The sequence below is a fragment of the Cynocephalus volans genome, chromosome X, assembly GCF_027409185.1.
Source record: "Cynocephalus volans isolate mCynVol1 chromosome X, mCynVol1.pri, whole genome shotgun sequence".
Classification (NCBI taxonomy): Eukaryota; Metazoa; Chordata; class Mammalia; order Dermoptera; family Cynocephalidae; genus Cynocephalus; species Cynocephalus volans.
Window position 1 is genome coordinate 80,574,507 of NC_084478.1, and position 16,132 is coordinate 80,590,638.

The 16,132-nt window shown below is 48.8% G+C and overlaps 1 protein-coding gene across 1 annotated transcript; it reads right to left on the minus strand.

Moving 5' to 3' along the window:
• Window positions 1–6,825: 6,825 nt before the first annotated feature.
• Window positions 6,826–13,149, minus strand: LOC134368069 (uncharacterized protein CXorf49 homolog). The gene is made up of 4 exons (XM_063084672.1): window positions 11,890–13,149; window positions 10,587–10,663; window positions 7,235–7,317; window positions 6,826–6,917 (listed from the first exon to the last, which is right to left on the minus strand). The coding sequence occupies exons 1-4, from the start codon at window positions 13,147–13,149 to the stop codon at window positions 6,826–6,828; spliced, it is 1,512 nt and encodes a 503-aa protein (XP_062940742.1).
• Window positions 13,150–16,132: the final 2,983 nt, after the last annotated feature.

The window sequence follows — 16,132 nt, forward strand, 5'->3', positions numbered from 1 at the left end:
CTGGGGTCACCCAAGATGGTTGTCTCTTGTTATCGTAAGTTCTTTACAGGCCTAGCAGATGGCAGAGTAAGGTAGGTGTTGGGATAATAGAATGGTTTGGTCAGGACCCTCACCTCAGGGCCTGTTGGGTGTGGTTTTAGCACATCCATTGTAAGCAAATGTGTGTGTGTGTGTGTGTGTGTGTGTGTGTGTTTGTGTGTGTGTGTGTGTAGTTAGTGCGTATGCACGCCAATGTATCTTTTTAGTTTTGTTGCTATTCTTGTGTTCTTCAGAGAGAGAGAGAGTTTTAGTGAAGCAGGTGGGTGGGCATTGGCCTCGGGCGTGTGCCCCATGCAGCCATGCTTTCCAACCTATGGCTCCAAGGACCTTTTGGACTGTTACCTAGCTCACAGACCTGTGTGTAAGGGGTCTGGTGACCCAGCCTGGTGTCTGAGGGGTCTGGGGACCCAGCCTGGCATGTGAAGGGTTTGTGACCCAGTCTGTGAATGGGCTTGAGGGGTCTGGGAGCTCCAGACCCAGCCCTAGCTCAACAATCAGCCCAGTCAGTGCAGAATTACCAGCAGGTAAAAGAGCCAGACAACTGGCATAGTCATGGTCGAGTAGCTTTACAATTGGCATCACGAATAGGATTAAGAGCTAGACAATTGGTGCTGTGAGCAGGATTCCAGACATTAGCCACAGCTGTAGTGACACAGTAGGGCAAGCACTAGATGACCTGGCTCTCTCGTAACCTGCTGAAAATCACTTCCCCTTTTTGAACCTCCATTTTTACATCTGTGAAAAGAGGAAGGTGGCCTGGAACAGTGGTTCTCAACCTGGTGTCCATGAACTTCCTGAAATCATGTGCCATGTTGTGGGGAGTGATGTATGTAGTCTCCTGTGTAGAGTGTACAGAGCTTTCCTCAGATTCTCAAAGGGGTCCTGTTGTGGACTGAATTGTGTCTACCCAAAATTCATATGTTGAAGCCCTAACCCCCAAATGTGACTGTACTTAGAGACAGGACCTTTAGGGAGGTAATTAGGGTTAAATGAGGGCAGGGCCCTAATCCAATAGGACTGGTGTCCTTATAAGAAGAGACACTAGAGCTCACTTTCTCTCTGCCATGTGAGTACACAGCAAGAAGGTGGCCATTTCCAAGTCAGGAGGAGGGTCTTCACCAAGAATCAAATTTGCTTGCACCTTGATCTTGGACTTCTAGTGTCCAGAACTGTGAAAAAGTAAATTTCTGTTGTTTAAGCCACCCAGCCTGTGGTATTTGTTAGGGCAATGTGACAAGACTAATACAGGTCCTATAGCCCAAAAAAGATTCAGAGCCACTGGACTTCCTGGTCCCCAGAAACAGAGCTTGGACAGTCATGTTTTACTGCAATATGACTCTAGATATTTTGCAGACTTCTTGAGTTTTTAACCTGTCGTATACATATTTTACATAGTTCTGATTATAGTGTATTCACAAATCCCTTTTCCTTTTTTCTGCTCAGAATTGTTATCAGTCATAATTATGATTATTATGTTAAATTATCAAAAGTCAAAGAAATAACCCAATTTTCTTATCGATTGCATCTTTAGTCATACCGTTTTAAGTTTTGTTGTTCACAGTTAATTGTTTGATTCTGATGCTTTTTCTTAAAGCTCTTTACAAACAGTTATAATCTAAAGTGTTGTGCCTTCAAGGAAGTTCATGGGAAGAATGGAAAGGACTCTGACAAGTACAGGTTTCTGATAGCCTTTAGATCATATCATTGGACTAGGTAAGAATTTCCTAGTTGGAGCACAGTTTTATAACACCGAGGTCAAGGGTTCCCCATCCTGGCCAGCCGCCAAAAAAAAAAAAAATGAGTTTTCCTGAACTCTAATGAAAAAAACATAACTGGTTTATAAAACTGCTAACCAACATCAAGTAAGACAAGAATTAATTAAATGCCAAAGGAATGCTTTGGCGAATTTTCATACTAAGTCTGTACTGAAATTATTAAGATATACAATTTGAATGAACTCCATAATTCAGGTCAAATTACCTATGATAACCCATTTGATAAGCAATGTGATGTACCTGAATTAGAGAAACAAAATTGGTATTTAAAATATATCTATAAATCCAACATTAAGTGTGGCCTCATGGAGAGCCTGAATGGCTGCCTCATCCTTCCTTTAATAAAAGCTTTATTATTAAAAGCCCTGCACTCCATGACTCATCATGGAAGAGATAAAATGATCCAAATTATGGGGAAAAAATTGGTGTGGTGACTTATAAAATTGCTAAAGTGCCTTATGGCCAATGTTTGGTTTGTCAAACCCATAATTCTGGGAAGACAATCAAAACTTCAGGTACATTTCTGCTATCTGATGGGTCATTTAAACATTTATAGAGGGATTTCATTCAATTGTCATTTTCAATGCATGTTTCTGATTGTATAGAAGCTTTCCCATGCAGGCAGGACTATGCTATAACAGTAGCTAAAAGGTTATTTTAAAAATGTGTTTCTCTAATGTGATGTGCCTGGAGAAAATGTCCAATGATAGGGCACTTGTTCCACTGGACAGTTATAAAACAGTTAAATGAGGTATACAGATACAATAGCATTAGACAAAACTAATTTAATCAACTGAATTGCCTTGGTCAAAGGTTTTGTAGATTGATGAAAATCAGATCTACTTCCAGTGGGAAACATAAGTTGACCCCTTATGAAATATTCACTAGAAGGCTTATGCCTCTAACAACGGAACCTCATGACTCTCCTGCTCTCCTAAACTCTGAGATGACTAAATGCTGCAAGGCTTTAATGTATTATGCCAAAGTGCATTTTTACCAGGTAGAGGTTAGGTAGCTGTTTATGATCCACTGACTGAGTACAATCAAACCCTTCAAAATCTAAAACCTAGAGACTGGATCTTCCAGAAAGGACATCAGAGGAAGACTGCTCTTGCCACCCAAACTGCAGCAAAACTTTGGGACCTCGAACCTTGGGTTCACATCTCACAGCTCAAGGGCCCCTCCAGACTCTTGAAACTGCACATGCCTTGGAGACCATAAGGTAAATCTAACCAGAGAAATTTGTCCTCAGATGGCATCCTAAACGTGAACAACTTCCCCAAGGTCACAGATCAAGACTTCTCTGCCATTGTGAAACTCTTATTTCTCTTAATTTTTCCTTACTTATGCCTACCTCTTTCACTTGGCAGAATAATGCTATAATTAGAGTTGCACCACAAGCCCAAAAGGAGTTTCTTGCTAACTGATCTATGAGCCAGGGTACTATAGTACTCTTAACCTGTAATAACTTTGTCTCAGACCCTTGGCGAGAAACTGCTAATTTCACCATTCCAAGTAATGTTTTTATGAATAATAAAACTAAAAAAACTGGGGGAAAAAAGGGCCTTGTGTGCACCCATATGTGGAATATTCATAAAGCAAATGTACTTCACAGGGCTTGGTTTTCCAAAGCCTTGCAGTTTCAAATATTGACCTTACAGAAAACAGGAAATTTCCCCCAGGCTATTGAGTCTCTGTTGTAAGATAAAGAGTTGTAACACAGCAAGGTTGCTGGCTCAGAGACAGACAGGTTACTGATTGATATATAAAGATACTGGGAAATTGCTGTAAGAAGAGAATGTTTGCTAAAATCAAGCCTTTGTTGCAAATTGCATTACAGAAGGTCACCTTGCTTGACTTTCTGAAGGTTACCAGCTTCTATTGTTAAATTTGTTAAACTGTACTTAGCAAAACCCCACCTATGTCTCTTCCTGTAACTTGCTGGGCTGGAGAATAAATTCAGGAAGAGAACCCCAATTCATGATTAATTTCACAAATGGAAGGAATGCCTCACACTTGAGGGTTCTGGGATATTAACCCCTTTCTGGGCCGTCTCACAGGGGAAAAGGGGTGACAAATCCGTGGGAGGTAAAGCAACAAATGGTGACCCATGTGAGGAAATTCTGTGTCCATGGATCAGAGACCAACCTGCCAAGCCTTGGAAAGGAAAAGAAAGAATAGGCTGCAACAAAAGAGGTGAAAAGAAAGAGGGCATCCACTACTCATCCTGCCAAATTCCTTCATGCCCTCTGGTAATTAACCCCTTCTTCTCTCAATCCCCAGACACTGGCAACCACCGACCTGTTTTCTGACCCTATAGTTTTGTCTTACAGAATTTAATATAAATGGAGTCATACAGTATGTAGCATTTGGCACTTGGCTTCCTTCACAGAGAGGGACATGAATGGGACTTCTGGAGGTACAATGTACTGTTTCCTGACCTGGGTGGTAGTTACCTGGCCTGATCACTTTGTAATTATTTGTCAAAGGGTAGGCTTATGTTATCTGCACTTGTATTTTCTGCGCTGTATATATATATACAACTATAATTTTATGTTTAACTTCATCTAATTTAATTTTTATATCTTGGTAAGGGTTATTTCTTAAACGGCAATTGTTAACCCTTTAAAAGAAAGTGAGTGATTACTGGAAAAGTCAGGAGAGTGGTTACCTCTGGAGCAATAGGGAGGGGGAAGTGATTGGGGTGGGGCAAACAGGAGGGTTCCAAATGCTGCCCATGCTCTATTTCTTACACCGAGTAGTAGTTCTAGGATTGCAACACTGTGCAACCACAGGGGTGCCATTCATGCTGTAGTCCTGCCAGTGGTGCACCCTAGAATTGTGCAAGTATAGTTCCCATGGCTACCCTGGCAGCCACAAGATACACAGCCATACCTGGCAAACACAGGTGTTTGCCTCATCACTAGAGGAAATGGATAATGAGAAAATGTAGATGGGGAAAAGAGGAACTCTTGGCGTGGAGACTGAGGACAGATGTGCATGAAGTTGTTTAAATTCCCCCAGGAGTTTGTTGTGACAGCAAGGACTAGGCTCGAAGGCTGTTACTCACCATGATGACTCTCCTACTACGATTGTCATCAGATGTCCCCACATGCAGTGTGCTGGGCCTCCGCCACAGCCAAGGTGGCCGCCCTTGCTGACTCTCCCTCGCTGGCTTGCTCACTCACGCACCTTTGACCCCAGATCAAGCCTGAGGAGGAGACAGTCTTTTCTTTTTTTTTTTTTTTCACTTTTCCTATAATTTATTTATTTATTTATTTTTTAAATTTTATTTTGTCGATATACATTGTGGCTGACTATTGCTCCCCATCACCAAAACCTCCCTCCCTTCTCCCTCCCCCCCTGCCCCCCAACAATGTCCTTTCTGTTTGCTTGTCGTATCAACTTCAAGTAATTGTGGTTGTTATATCTTCTTCCCCCCCCCCCCGGTTTTTTTTTTTGTGTGTGTGTTTGTGTGTGTGTGCGTGTGAATTTATATATTAATTTTTAGCTCTCACCAATAAGTGAGAACATGCGGTATTTCTCTTTCTGTGCCTGACTTGTTTCACTTAATATAATTCTCTCAAGGACCATCCATGTTGTTGCAAATGGCAGTATTTCATTCGTTTTTATAGCTGAGTAGTATTCCATTGTGTAGATGTACCACATTTTCCGTATCCACTCATCTGATGATGGGCATTTGGGCTGGTTCCAACTCTTGGCTATTGTAAAGAGTGCTGCAATAAACATTGGGGAACAGGTATACCTTCGACTTGATGATTTCCATTCCTCTGGGTATATTCCCAGCAGTGGGATAGCTGGGTCATATGGTAGATCTATCTGCAATTGTTTGAGGAACCTCCATACCATTTTCCATAGAGGCTGCACCATTTTGCAGTCCCACCAACAATGTATGAGAGTTCCTTTTTCTCCGCAACCTCGCCAGCATTTATCGTTCAGAGTCTTTTGGATTTTAGCCATCCTAACTGGGATTAGATGGTATCTCAATGTGGTTTTGATTTGCATTTCCCGGATGCTGAGTGATGTTGAGCATTTTTTCATATGTCTGTTGGCCATTTGTATATCTTCCTTAGAGAAATGCCTACTTAGCTCTTTTGCCCATTTTTTAATTGGGTTGCTTGTTTTCTTCTTGTAAAGTTGTTTGAGTTCCTTATATATTCTGGATATTAATCCTTTGTCAGATGTATATTTTGCAAATATTTGGAGACAGACTTTTCTGCCTGCAAAGTAAAAGGTCATATTTGGGAAAAATGTATATTTCAGAGTCCTAGATCCCAATGCAGGTGAGATTAGCTCAGGGCTCCCCCACTGTGGCTGCATTAAGGGCATGCTCACAGTTGAGCAGATCTCCAGAGCTCCCTCTGAGCTGAGCAGCAGTGGAGATCTCTCATTCTCCCCCAGCATATTACTTACCTATTGCTGCCATAACAAATTACCACAAACTTAATGGCTTAAAACAACAGTTTATTATTTTATACTTCTGGAGGCAGAAATCCGACATGGGGAACACTGGGCTAAAATCAAGGTGTCCCCAGGGCAGTGTTCCCTACTGGAGGCTCTAAGGGGAAATCCATTTCCTTGGCTTTCCAACTTCTAGAAGCCACCAGCATTCCTTGGCTCATGGCCCCCTTCCTCTGACTTCCAAGCCAGCAATGGAAGGTCAAGTCCTTCTCACATGGCATCACTCTGACCTCCTCTTCTGCCTCCCGCTTCCACTTTTAAGGACCTTTGTGATTATATCATGCCCACCTGGATAATCCAGGAGAATCTCTGTATGTAGCAACAGTAATTCCACCTGCAACCCTAGCGCCTGCCCAACACCCCCCTCCCCCCCACCCCAGGAATCCTCTGAGCAGATTCCAGGAATGATGATGTGGACATCTTTGGGGACCATGATTCTGCCCACCACACTCGGCCTACTAACCGTTTCACCTCCCTCTCCTCTACAGCACTCCCTTCCTCCTGCCTGCCTTGGGTATGCCAATCCCTCCTAAAAGTCCACAGGGAGCATTGGCAGGTCATGTTCCTGGTCGTGATCATAGTCATGGTGGTGATGGTAGGGAGTGGGCACCTTCCTAGAATCTGAGAAGGCAGCAGAACAAGGCAGAATGGGGGCCTAGGGCTCGCCAGTCCAGCCCCCACTTTCTCTTTGTTGGGGAGGAGGCTCAAGAGAAAGGCAAAAGGCGGGCACTGAATGAGGGGAGGGGTCTGACCTCCTGACCTCCTCCTTTCCATTGGGGCCCAGATGGATTCCTCTAATCTGAGCCTCAGTATCTGCCTCTTAGGCTCAGCCTGTTGCGTACATACTACAGTAACATGATTGTGCGGTAGTTGGTCTGAATATGGAACAGAGAGATTGTGAGCTTGGAGGATGGAAGCAGGCCTGACAAAGTAGTCACCAGGGGTTGTGTTCATGGCGTCACACGTCTCCTTCAACATGCTTCTCCCCTTCTTCACGCTGCCGAACATGGCCCCATGCCTCCTGGAACAGTGCCCAGTGCGGGCATTCTCCCCCAGTCACAGCCGGCCTAGATGACCTAGGTGGCAGAAACCCCAGTTGGAAAGTCTCTGGCAAACTATTTCACTGACACACCAGCCTATTGTGTTACGCCTCCAGGAAATAAACACTTGGGTCAGGGTCAAAGCCTTAGCCTAAGGAATCAAGCCCTCCTTCTCAAGTGAGGGATTTGAGGTGGATGGTTTATGTCCCCACTAAGGTTCCTTCCCAGCACTGAGGTCTATGATTGTCCTGCCACATGCGTGATGATCTGTCTCCCTGAGCTCATCCTCGGGGCCTGAAAGGGAGACAGTGACAATATGGGGGAAGGGTGGTACCAAGGCTGGCCAATTTTCTAAGTGCAGTCCCTCTTTCCTACTTTCCATCCTCGCTGCACCCATACTAACTGTGTCTTGATTAACTCAGGTCGTGGCAGTCTCCCGCGGGAGCTCCCTGCTTCAAAGATGAGGCATGTCCCAGCTACTGCGAGATAACCAGCCTTCACATTATCATTCCACCCACACACACCAGATTTTTGAGACATCATATTCATCCCACAGTAGGATCAAGGGCCTACTCCAGTGACTCCGGCATTTTGAGAGCCCTGACTCCATCATTGGGTCTGGTGACTCCCACGTCATCACACTCCATGCCCTCCTATGCTTTCGAACTTGAAAAACACCTCTTGCAAAAGGTACATCCCGCCCTCGCTTTTGCTCATTCAGTCTCAGGGATTCTTGAGCACTGCCTCTACTCCTTTTACTCCCTGAATCAGGCACACACACCCAAAAACCTTGAGAGATCTATCTTCACTTGTCCCCTCTCTGGCTATAAACACCCAGTCTCTCGGGAATGGGAGCTGGCAGAACCTACAGTCACCTCACTCGAACACGAATCTGTCCCTCTGAGTCTCCAGCCCACCCAGCCTTGGATCCTGGCTGAAGGAAAGAGGCGATCCCAACTGTCAGTGGGGGTGAAATCAGAACACGGAGCTGAGGCAAAATCTCGTGTGACCCAAAGACAGTCTGCAAGATTGAGCTGGGACACAGAAAGAGCATGTCCGGGAAAATCTGTCATGGGGGTGGTCGAACGGTATTTGATGGGGAATATCTCCCCAAGAACATTCAGACCCATCACCAACACTTGCCCTAGAAACTAAGTGGCCATTTTCAAATCAGGGGTATGGGGCTGATCAGCTGGAGAAGGGGTGGTGAGTTGGCTAGGACATGAAGGATGTGGAAGCTCTGATCACTAGACCATCCACTCTAGCTGCCAGCAGGCAGTGTCCCCCAGGTTGGCCCAGAGGCGCCTGAACAGACTCATTTCCCCTACCTTCAACCCAGAGACTAACCTGCTCTTTTCTTTCCCGTTCCCGGTGCCTTCCATTTTGTTCCACCACCCACTGGGATGTGACTTCTGCCTCTACCCCTCTACTGAAAGTGAGGAGAGAGAACTGACAGGATTTGGTTTCAAAGGTAAGGGCCAAAGAGGAACGGAGGATGACGAGCGGGTTTCTCGCCGAGTTGTCCGGGTGCATGGTGGCACCAGAGGGAGATAATGAATCCACAAAGAAGACTGGGCCTGGCAAGGGGGAAAATGAGCTCAGTTGTGCTCTTTAATTCCCGTTGAAATGACCATGCACGAAAGGCCACCAGCGTAAAGCCATGGGACAGATCAAGGATGCTCGTGACAAAAAAGAAGGGTGAGAGGGGAGAATTGGGACAGTGAGCCAAATGAGGAAAGGTAAGAAGGTAAACTGGAGCTCTGGAAGGGTGTCGTTTCGTTAGTGCCCGCTGAAGGGGCGGGGGAATAGCGGTGAAGAATGGGAACTAGGAGGAGATTAGAAGGGAACGTGAATAGGGCCTGCAGGGGAAAGCGACTGGCCAGGCAGAGCCCGCACAGAACCTAGACACAGGGCACTCTGGTGAGCCTGAGTGCAGGGCTCCTGCTCAGAGGCTGGCCCTCCTCCCTGCAGGGAGAAGGCCCACCACAGAATGCCAGGGGGTACTGTTCTTAAAATACTCTGAACTGGAGCAACTCCCCACCCCACTCCACCCCACCCCAGCGCCACCCCCCAGAGAGACGGCAGACCACAGAGCATGAGAGGTACTTTAATTTGAAACTGCTGTGAACTGGGGTGGGGAGAGGGCAAAAACAGGGGAAGACAGACAGCCCCTGTTCTGAAGAAGAACCGGAGGGAAGCAGCTTGGCCACAGCTCCTGGGCTCCAAAGATATCAGCTGCTTGTCTTGTACGAAGAGGCTGGGTCCAACCTGTCAAACAGCAGAGTCAGGGACGGGCCACAAGCCAGGGCCAGCCCACAGCCCTCCTAAGTAACCAGGATTGTGGGAAGGGGTATGGTATGTGTAACACTCACCTCAAAGGGCCTGGAACTTGTCAGCGAGGGACTGCATGGCCGCTGAAACAGAGAGGCACAACCGGGTGGGCACTCCAGACATACGGATATAGAAATCCTCCCCTCTGCCCCCGTGGGGAGCCACCTAGCCCCGCAACCTGAAACCCCTCCAGCCCCTGACCAAACAGCGCTGGGACTGACTCACCCACCCATCGCCTGAGCGAACTCGTTTCAAAAAACGAATAAGCAAATGAACAAACGGCAACAACAAAAACCAGAGAAGACGTACCAAGCAGCAGTTAAAGGGAAAATGAAGGCGGCATCTCTAAATGTCCCAAGAGAAGGAGCTCTCTGGGCCTCGTTGGCAAAGTGAACAAGGAGTTCTGACAGTACACTTCCATTTGTGCACATCCCTAGCTTGTACGTGCACAGAAGGCTCCAGGGCCAGGCCCGCTTGGTTCTCCTCCCCACAGGAATGTCGAGCCCAGTGATGCCACCTGCACCTGCAGCCCACCCCATGCCCGGCACCTGCACTAAGACCCCGTGGTCTGCCCTTGCCCCAGCCGGGGCTTTGTCATACCGAGTTGCTCTTTAAGGTCATCTATTTCTTGCTGTAGCACCCGACACTAGCCCAGCAGACAGCAGAGAAAGAGAAACGATTAGTGATATTCTGGCCTCCACTCTCCTCGCCCTCCCTCTCTCCCCCGCGCCCTTGCCTCCCCTGCATCGCACACCTCAGTGGCTAGACCGGCATGGAATCCTCAATGGAAAGGAGGTGCCCTCTCTCCGTAGGGTGCGGGATGGGGAAGGGGGGGAGGACACGTAAGTCAGCTTAACCTGGACACAGATCCCACCATCTACTTTGGACGTGCATTTCTACAAGCCAGAGAAAGCATTACCCGAGGGCAGCCCTGTGCTGCAGGTGGTTGCTGCTGCCTTTCCGGTCTTGGGGGAAGGACAGGTGGCTCCTGGTCACCTGAAAGAGAACGCAAAATCCAGTTTCCAAGCCTCCCTGTGAGGTGGAAAGGGCCTAGCGGCGCCCAGAGTGAGGCAGCATCGCCCTCTGCTGGCAACAGGTTGCCCCTGCTCTGCCCAGCACCTCAGACCCTTTCTCTGGGGCCTGCCTTCCCTGTTCCCCAGTGTCAGCCCATCTGCCACTGTGGCCCCCTGGGACTGTGGCTCTGGGTTGGACGCTAGCAGAGCTGCAGACACAGCCAGCCCCTGGAGCGAGCAATGTGGCTGAACAGGACTTAACAGAAAACGCTCTGTTCTGCCAAAAGTCTACTTCTGGAGTTGGGGTTTGGGGCACTGCTACAAATCACCCCCACCCCCACAAACCCCACTCAGAGGACGAATGACCCTGTTTCCTGTGGGAGAGCTGCCTGGTTGGCAGGGAAGCCCGGGAGCAAGGCTGAGCCCACAGAGGTGACAGAGCCAGAGGTCTCCCTCCCAGACCCCTCTCCCCTCCCCTCGTATCAAACCCACAAGACTCACCCAAGGGTGCAAGGCCTCTGGGCGTGCCGCCTCCCTGGCGCAGGGCCAAGGGCTCTGAGTTTCCTGGAGCCTGGGGGGCTCGGGCACTGTAGCCACTACTGCTGAATTCTCCACGATGCACGCACAGGCAAGACGGCCCCAAACTGGGTGTCGGAAACTGAAACAAAAATCTCAGCTGAGTTGGGCGTGGGTGTGCGTAGGGGCTTGGGTGAGGTGGAGGACCAGGAGGGGAATTGGGAGGCTAGTCTCACTAGCTCTCTTTCCCTCAGTCAGCCCCAGGCCAGGAGGCAGAGCTGATCCAGGGACAACAGTGAGAGTACTGAGAAAGTCCAGGCCCCCTGCAAGGCAGGCTTGGGGAACAGCTAGGAAGGAGGAATCAGGAGGCCGATGAGTCTAGACACCCGAAGCTTCGCAGCCCAAACCTTAAGGGGTTGCGTGACCCAAATAAGCAGCCCGCCCTGCTTCCCATCAAAGCCCCTCTCTGGGGAGGAGGCAGGAAACGGGCGAAGTGGAGAACAGTGCCTGGCACATACTAGGTGCTCTCTTGATGTTTGCCCCCACTTGAAGGACCACGATTTGGTATCCTGTTGACCGTGGGCTCCCTCCCAGTGAGGACTCCTGGGCAAGGGACAGAGGGAGCACGGCTCAAGATGTGTGTGCTGGGGGAAGGGGAAGGGCGGGGAGAGAGGAGGAGGATGGCCTACTCACTTGGACCTTTGGGACTGGATCTCTGTTTGGGTCATTATTTTCTCGGGCCACAGGCTGGGACTCCCTTGTTCTCCTCACCGCAGATTTCTTCCTAGTCCTGCTGTGCTTGGGCTGTTTGGGTCCCGAAAGGAACAAGGAGTCTCTCTTGGACCTCCCAAGTAGCGGAACACCAGAGATCGGGGGGAAGGTGGCTGGCTCCGGGGGAGCTGCCAAGAGTCTCTGCCCCCATGAAGGAAAGGCTCTCCCCAGGGCAACTGTTGAGGCACCCCTTGGGGATTTCTTCTCCTGGGCCACCTTCTTCTTAGGAGTGGCCCGGGGCAGGCCCCCTGCAGCAGCTGCAGCTGCTCGTGCTGCTGCGTAGCTGGGCCTGCTTCCTCCCTTCCCCCAGACCACACTTGGCATCTTCTTGGGGGAAGAGATGTCCAGCTCGCCAACGGCCTGCCTCTCCATGGTCGAAGTGAGTCCGCGGGGGGCAGAGGTCAGGAAAGAGCCCGGCCTGAGAAGGAAATCCTTCCTGATCTGGAACTTCGAGTGTCTGGGTGTGTCGCCAGGTTCCTCGGGGCTGCTGGACTTGTCTTGGCCGCCTTCTTTGGGGCAAATGCTCACTCTCATCAGCTGTACCTCACTGAACTCATCTGACGACTCGGGGTCGGAAGGCTGCCCGACCAGACCCTCCGCGGAGGGCCGCTGGAGATCCACGCTGACGTTCAGCCGACTTTCGGTGCCCCTTTTCGGGCTGCCCCAGGCCCGGCCTCCCTTGCGCCCACCGAGGTGGAGAGGGGCGGCAGAAGCCTGCTGCGCTTCTCCACAGCCGGAGGCAAGCGCGCCTCGAACACTGGGGCCTGCCTCTAGGTCCGCCCAGATGGTGGACACTTCAGCGGCGCAGCTTTCTGGGGTCGGGTGTCTCCGGACGCGCCGGGTACCGCGGTCGGTCAGCTGCTGCGCGGTGGCCGCCGATTCGTCAGCAAGGTGGGACGCGTAGTCCAGAGCGTCCCCCTTCTCGTCGGCCGGGGAGCCGGGCCGGCCTTTCAGGACCCAAAGCACCGGCCCTCCCGCCTCCAGCTCTCCCTCCTCGGACACGGAGTCCTCGGGGTCTGGGAGGCCGCCCTCGCCCTCGCCGCTGCACGGTGCCCCCAAATCAAGGCCTAGTCCGGGCCCCTGCGGGGCTGTGGGGCTGGCCGGGCAGGCGCCGGACGGCTCCCCGCCGCCCTCAGGGACGAAACCGGCTCCCCAAACAGACACCTCGTCGGGGGAGCTCATGTCGCCGGTCCGCGAAGCCTGGGTCGAAGAGAGACGGCCGCCTCCTCAGGGCCGGCGAGCCAGGCCGCGCGTCGTCACCACAGGGGCCACACGAGATCGCCTCAAACACCGCGCGGCTTTGGCTCGCGCCTCGGCCGCCCCGCCGCAGCCTTCTCATTGGTCCGCCCGCCACCAACCAGCGCGTCTCTTGTTGGGCTGCCCCTCAAGGCCCTAGCCAATAGGGACGAGGGCGCTTGGGCGGCGCGGAAGCCCGTCGTTTCGCTGGGCCATCCGCAGCCAGTCTGGGGGTGGTGTCCCAGTGTCGGGGCTCTCTTCCCACCTCTTCCTGTCCCGCCAGTGCCTCTGGCCAGGCATCTCCTTTCCAATGAGAGCCACATCTCTCAGCTTCAGTTTCCCATTCCCATCGGTAAAGCGGGAGAAATAACAGCACCTAACTCGGGCTGGTGAGGATTAAATGTAATGACGGATGGGAAGCACACAGAGTAGAAAGGATTTGCGAGCCTCTATTCCACAGCAAGGCTCACCACCCCATAGGAAAATGGGCAAGGATGCCCACGGTCAGTAATCAGAGGTCGGCGTATTTTGTTTTCGTAAAGGGCCAGATAGCAAATGTTTTAGGATTTCAGGCTGTGCCGTCTCCGCCGCAAGTGCTCGATTCCTCTAGGTAACCAAATCCACGCGTGGCTGCGTGCCCGTGAGAGTTTACTGGCAGGCCGTGTTGGCGGTTTGGCAGGTCGGAGTTTGCCCACCTCTCCCAGAATCCCCCACCCGAGTTAATTCAAAGAAGTGGGAACCCCAGTGGCCAACGACACCGCAAAAGATGCTCACCATCGCTGATCCCGAAGATGCAAACTAAAATCACGAATCGATGTTCACATGCCAGGTTTACAGAAATTAAAGAGCTTAATCATTCCAAGGGTCGGAGAGGCTATGAGTGAACCAGTGCTTTTGCTCACTGCTGGGGGTGGGGGTGGGGGTGCGGGGGTGGGGGGCCGTTTGTTGAGGGGGTGGGTGGCCGTTTGTTGAGGGGGTGGGGGTGCGGGGTTGGGGGCGCCCTTTGTGGAGGAGGAGGGGGGCGGATTTGGCAGGATCTTTGAACTGCAAATTATACATTTATTTTTATTTATTTATTTATTTATTTTTGACGTTTAACATATATATTTATTTATTTATTTTTCACATGTAGAATATCTTATTTATTTTATTTTTTAATTTTATTTTGTCGATATACATTGTGGTTGATTATTGTTGCCCCTTACCAAACCCCCCTCCCTCCTCCCTCTCTTCCTTCCCCCCCAACAATGTCCTTTCTGTTTGCTTGTCCTATCAACTTCAAGTAATTGTGGTTGTTATATATTATTCCCCACCCCGTTTGTGTGTGTGTGTGTGTGTGTGTGTGTGAATTTATATATTAATTTTTAGCTCCCACCAATAAGTGAGAACATGTGGTATTTCTCTTCCTGTGCCTGACTCGTTTCACTTAATATAATTCTCTCAAGGTCCATCCATGTTGTTGCAAATGGCAGTATTTCATTCGTTTTTATTGCAAATTATACATTTACTATGAGCCTGGCACTCTTCTAATCACTGTAGATAAACATCAATTCCTTCCCAGGACAGTCCTAAGTTGAAGTACCCGTTATTACCGCCTTCTTACAGGCCAGGAAACAGGCACAGAGAGGCTCATTGACCCGCCCAAGGTCACTGGGCTTGTTGGTATCCGCAGCACTATGGAAACCCTCGTCATCCCATTCCCTTTACCCTCCTCAGCGGTAACCTCTATCCTGTACTTGTACTTAACCTTCCTTTTTTTTTTTTTTTCTGTTAGTTTTTTTTTTTTTTAACATATGTTCGTATTCCTAATGATACGTTGTTTAGTCCTGCATTTTTTGGATTTTTTATGCACAGAATCATTTATAATGTGTCCTGCTTTCTCCTGTTAAATGTTATGTAACTGGGATTCATCCCCGTTGTTGCATGTAGTAGCTGATTGTTCATTACCATTGCTCTATAGTATTCCATCAGATTAGTGTCTCAATCTGGTAATCTGTTCTGTTGATGGACTTTTGGGTTATTTCCATTTTTGGAAACATTACACACAGAGCTGCTATAAACATTCCAGGGCATGTTTCCTGCTACCTATCTGTGAGAGTTCTCAATGGCAGAGCTCTCCAACTTGTGGACCTGGGACATTAAGATCCTTAGCCCTAGTGGTAGCCATGTAGCATTGTCCATACTTGTTTCTGGCCCTGACCAGCCTTATTGTCTTACTTCTGTGAGACATACAAGTATTATTTTCCATGTGGCCATAAAATAAAATGGCTAAGAAGCTGTCGTTATACCTAGGAGTGAAATTGTTGACTAATAGCAGAGGCACATCTTCAACTTTATCAGATCATGCCAGATATTTTCCAAAGTGATTATGCCAATTTAGACTCATACTAGGTGTGTTTCACTGTTGCAATTTGTCTACATCCTCATCGACATTTGATATTAACAAAGTACAAAACTTTTACCTATCTGGTGAATATGAAATATACCATCTTGTTTTTAACGTGCAGTGTGATTTCCTGATTAGTAATGAGACTGACCGTACTTTCATGTTTGGGCCTTTAGGGTTTTCTTTTCTACAAGGTGCCTACTCAAAGTCTTTTCCCAATTTTCCCTTTGTGTTGTTTGCCTGTTTATGTGTGGGAGTTCTCTATGTAGTTTATATTTTAGTATTGTAATGAATTCCTGTGATGCAAATATCTTCTATGTACCTTTTAACTTTTTATATTTTGTCTTCTAATAGCAGAATCTCTGTTTCAACAATATTTTATTATAGAAAGTTTCAAACATACAGAAAAGTCTTAAGAATTTTGTTGTGTACACCCACACACTCACCACCTAATTTTTGTATATCTGTATATACATCCCTCCATCATTTGTCATTCCTTTTTTTTTTTTTTTTTTCAATTCATTTGAAAGTAAAGTTCAGACA

Coding starts and splice junctions, on each gene's coding strand:
- LOC134368069 (XM_063084672.1), bottom strand. CDS start 13,149: ATGAGCTCCCCCGACGAGGTGTCTGTTTGGGGAGCCGGTTTCGTCCCT. Junction 10,664..11,889: donor ATCCAGTCCCAAAGGTCCAA/GTGAGTAGGCCA, acceptor GTTCTCTTTCAG/GTGACCAGGAGCCACCTGTC. Junction 7,318..10,586: donor CAGCACAGGGCTGCCCTCGG/GTAATGCTTTCT, acceptor GCACTGTTCCAG/GAGGCATGGGGCCATGTTCG.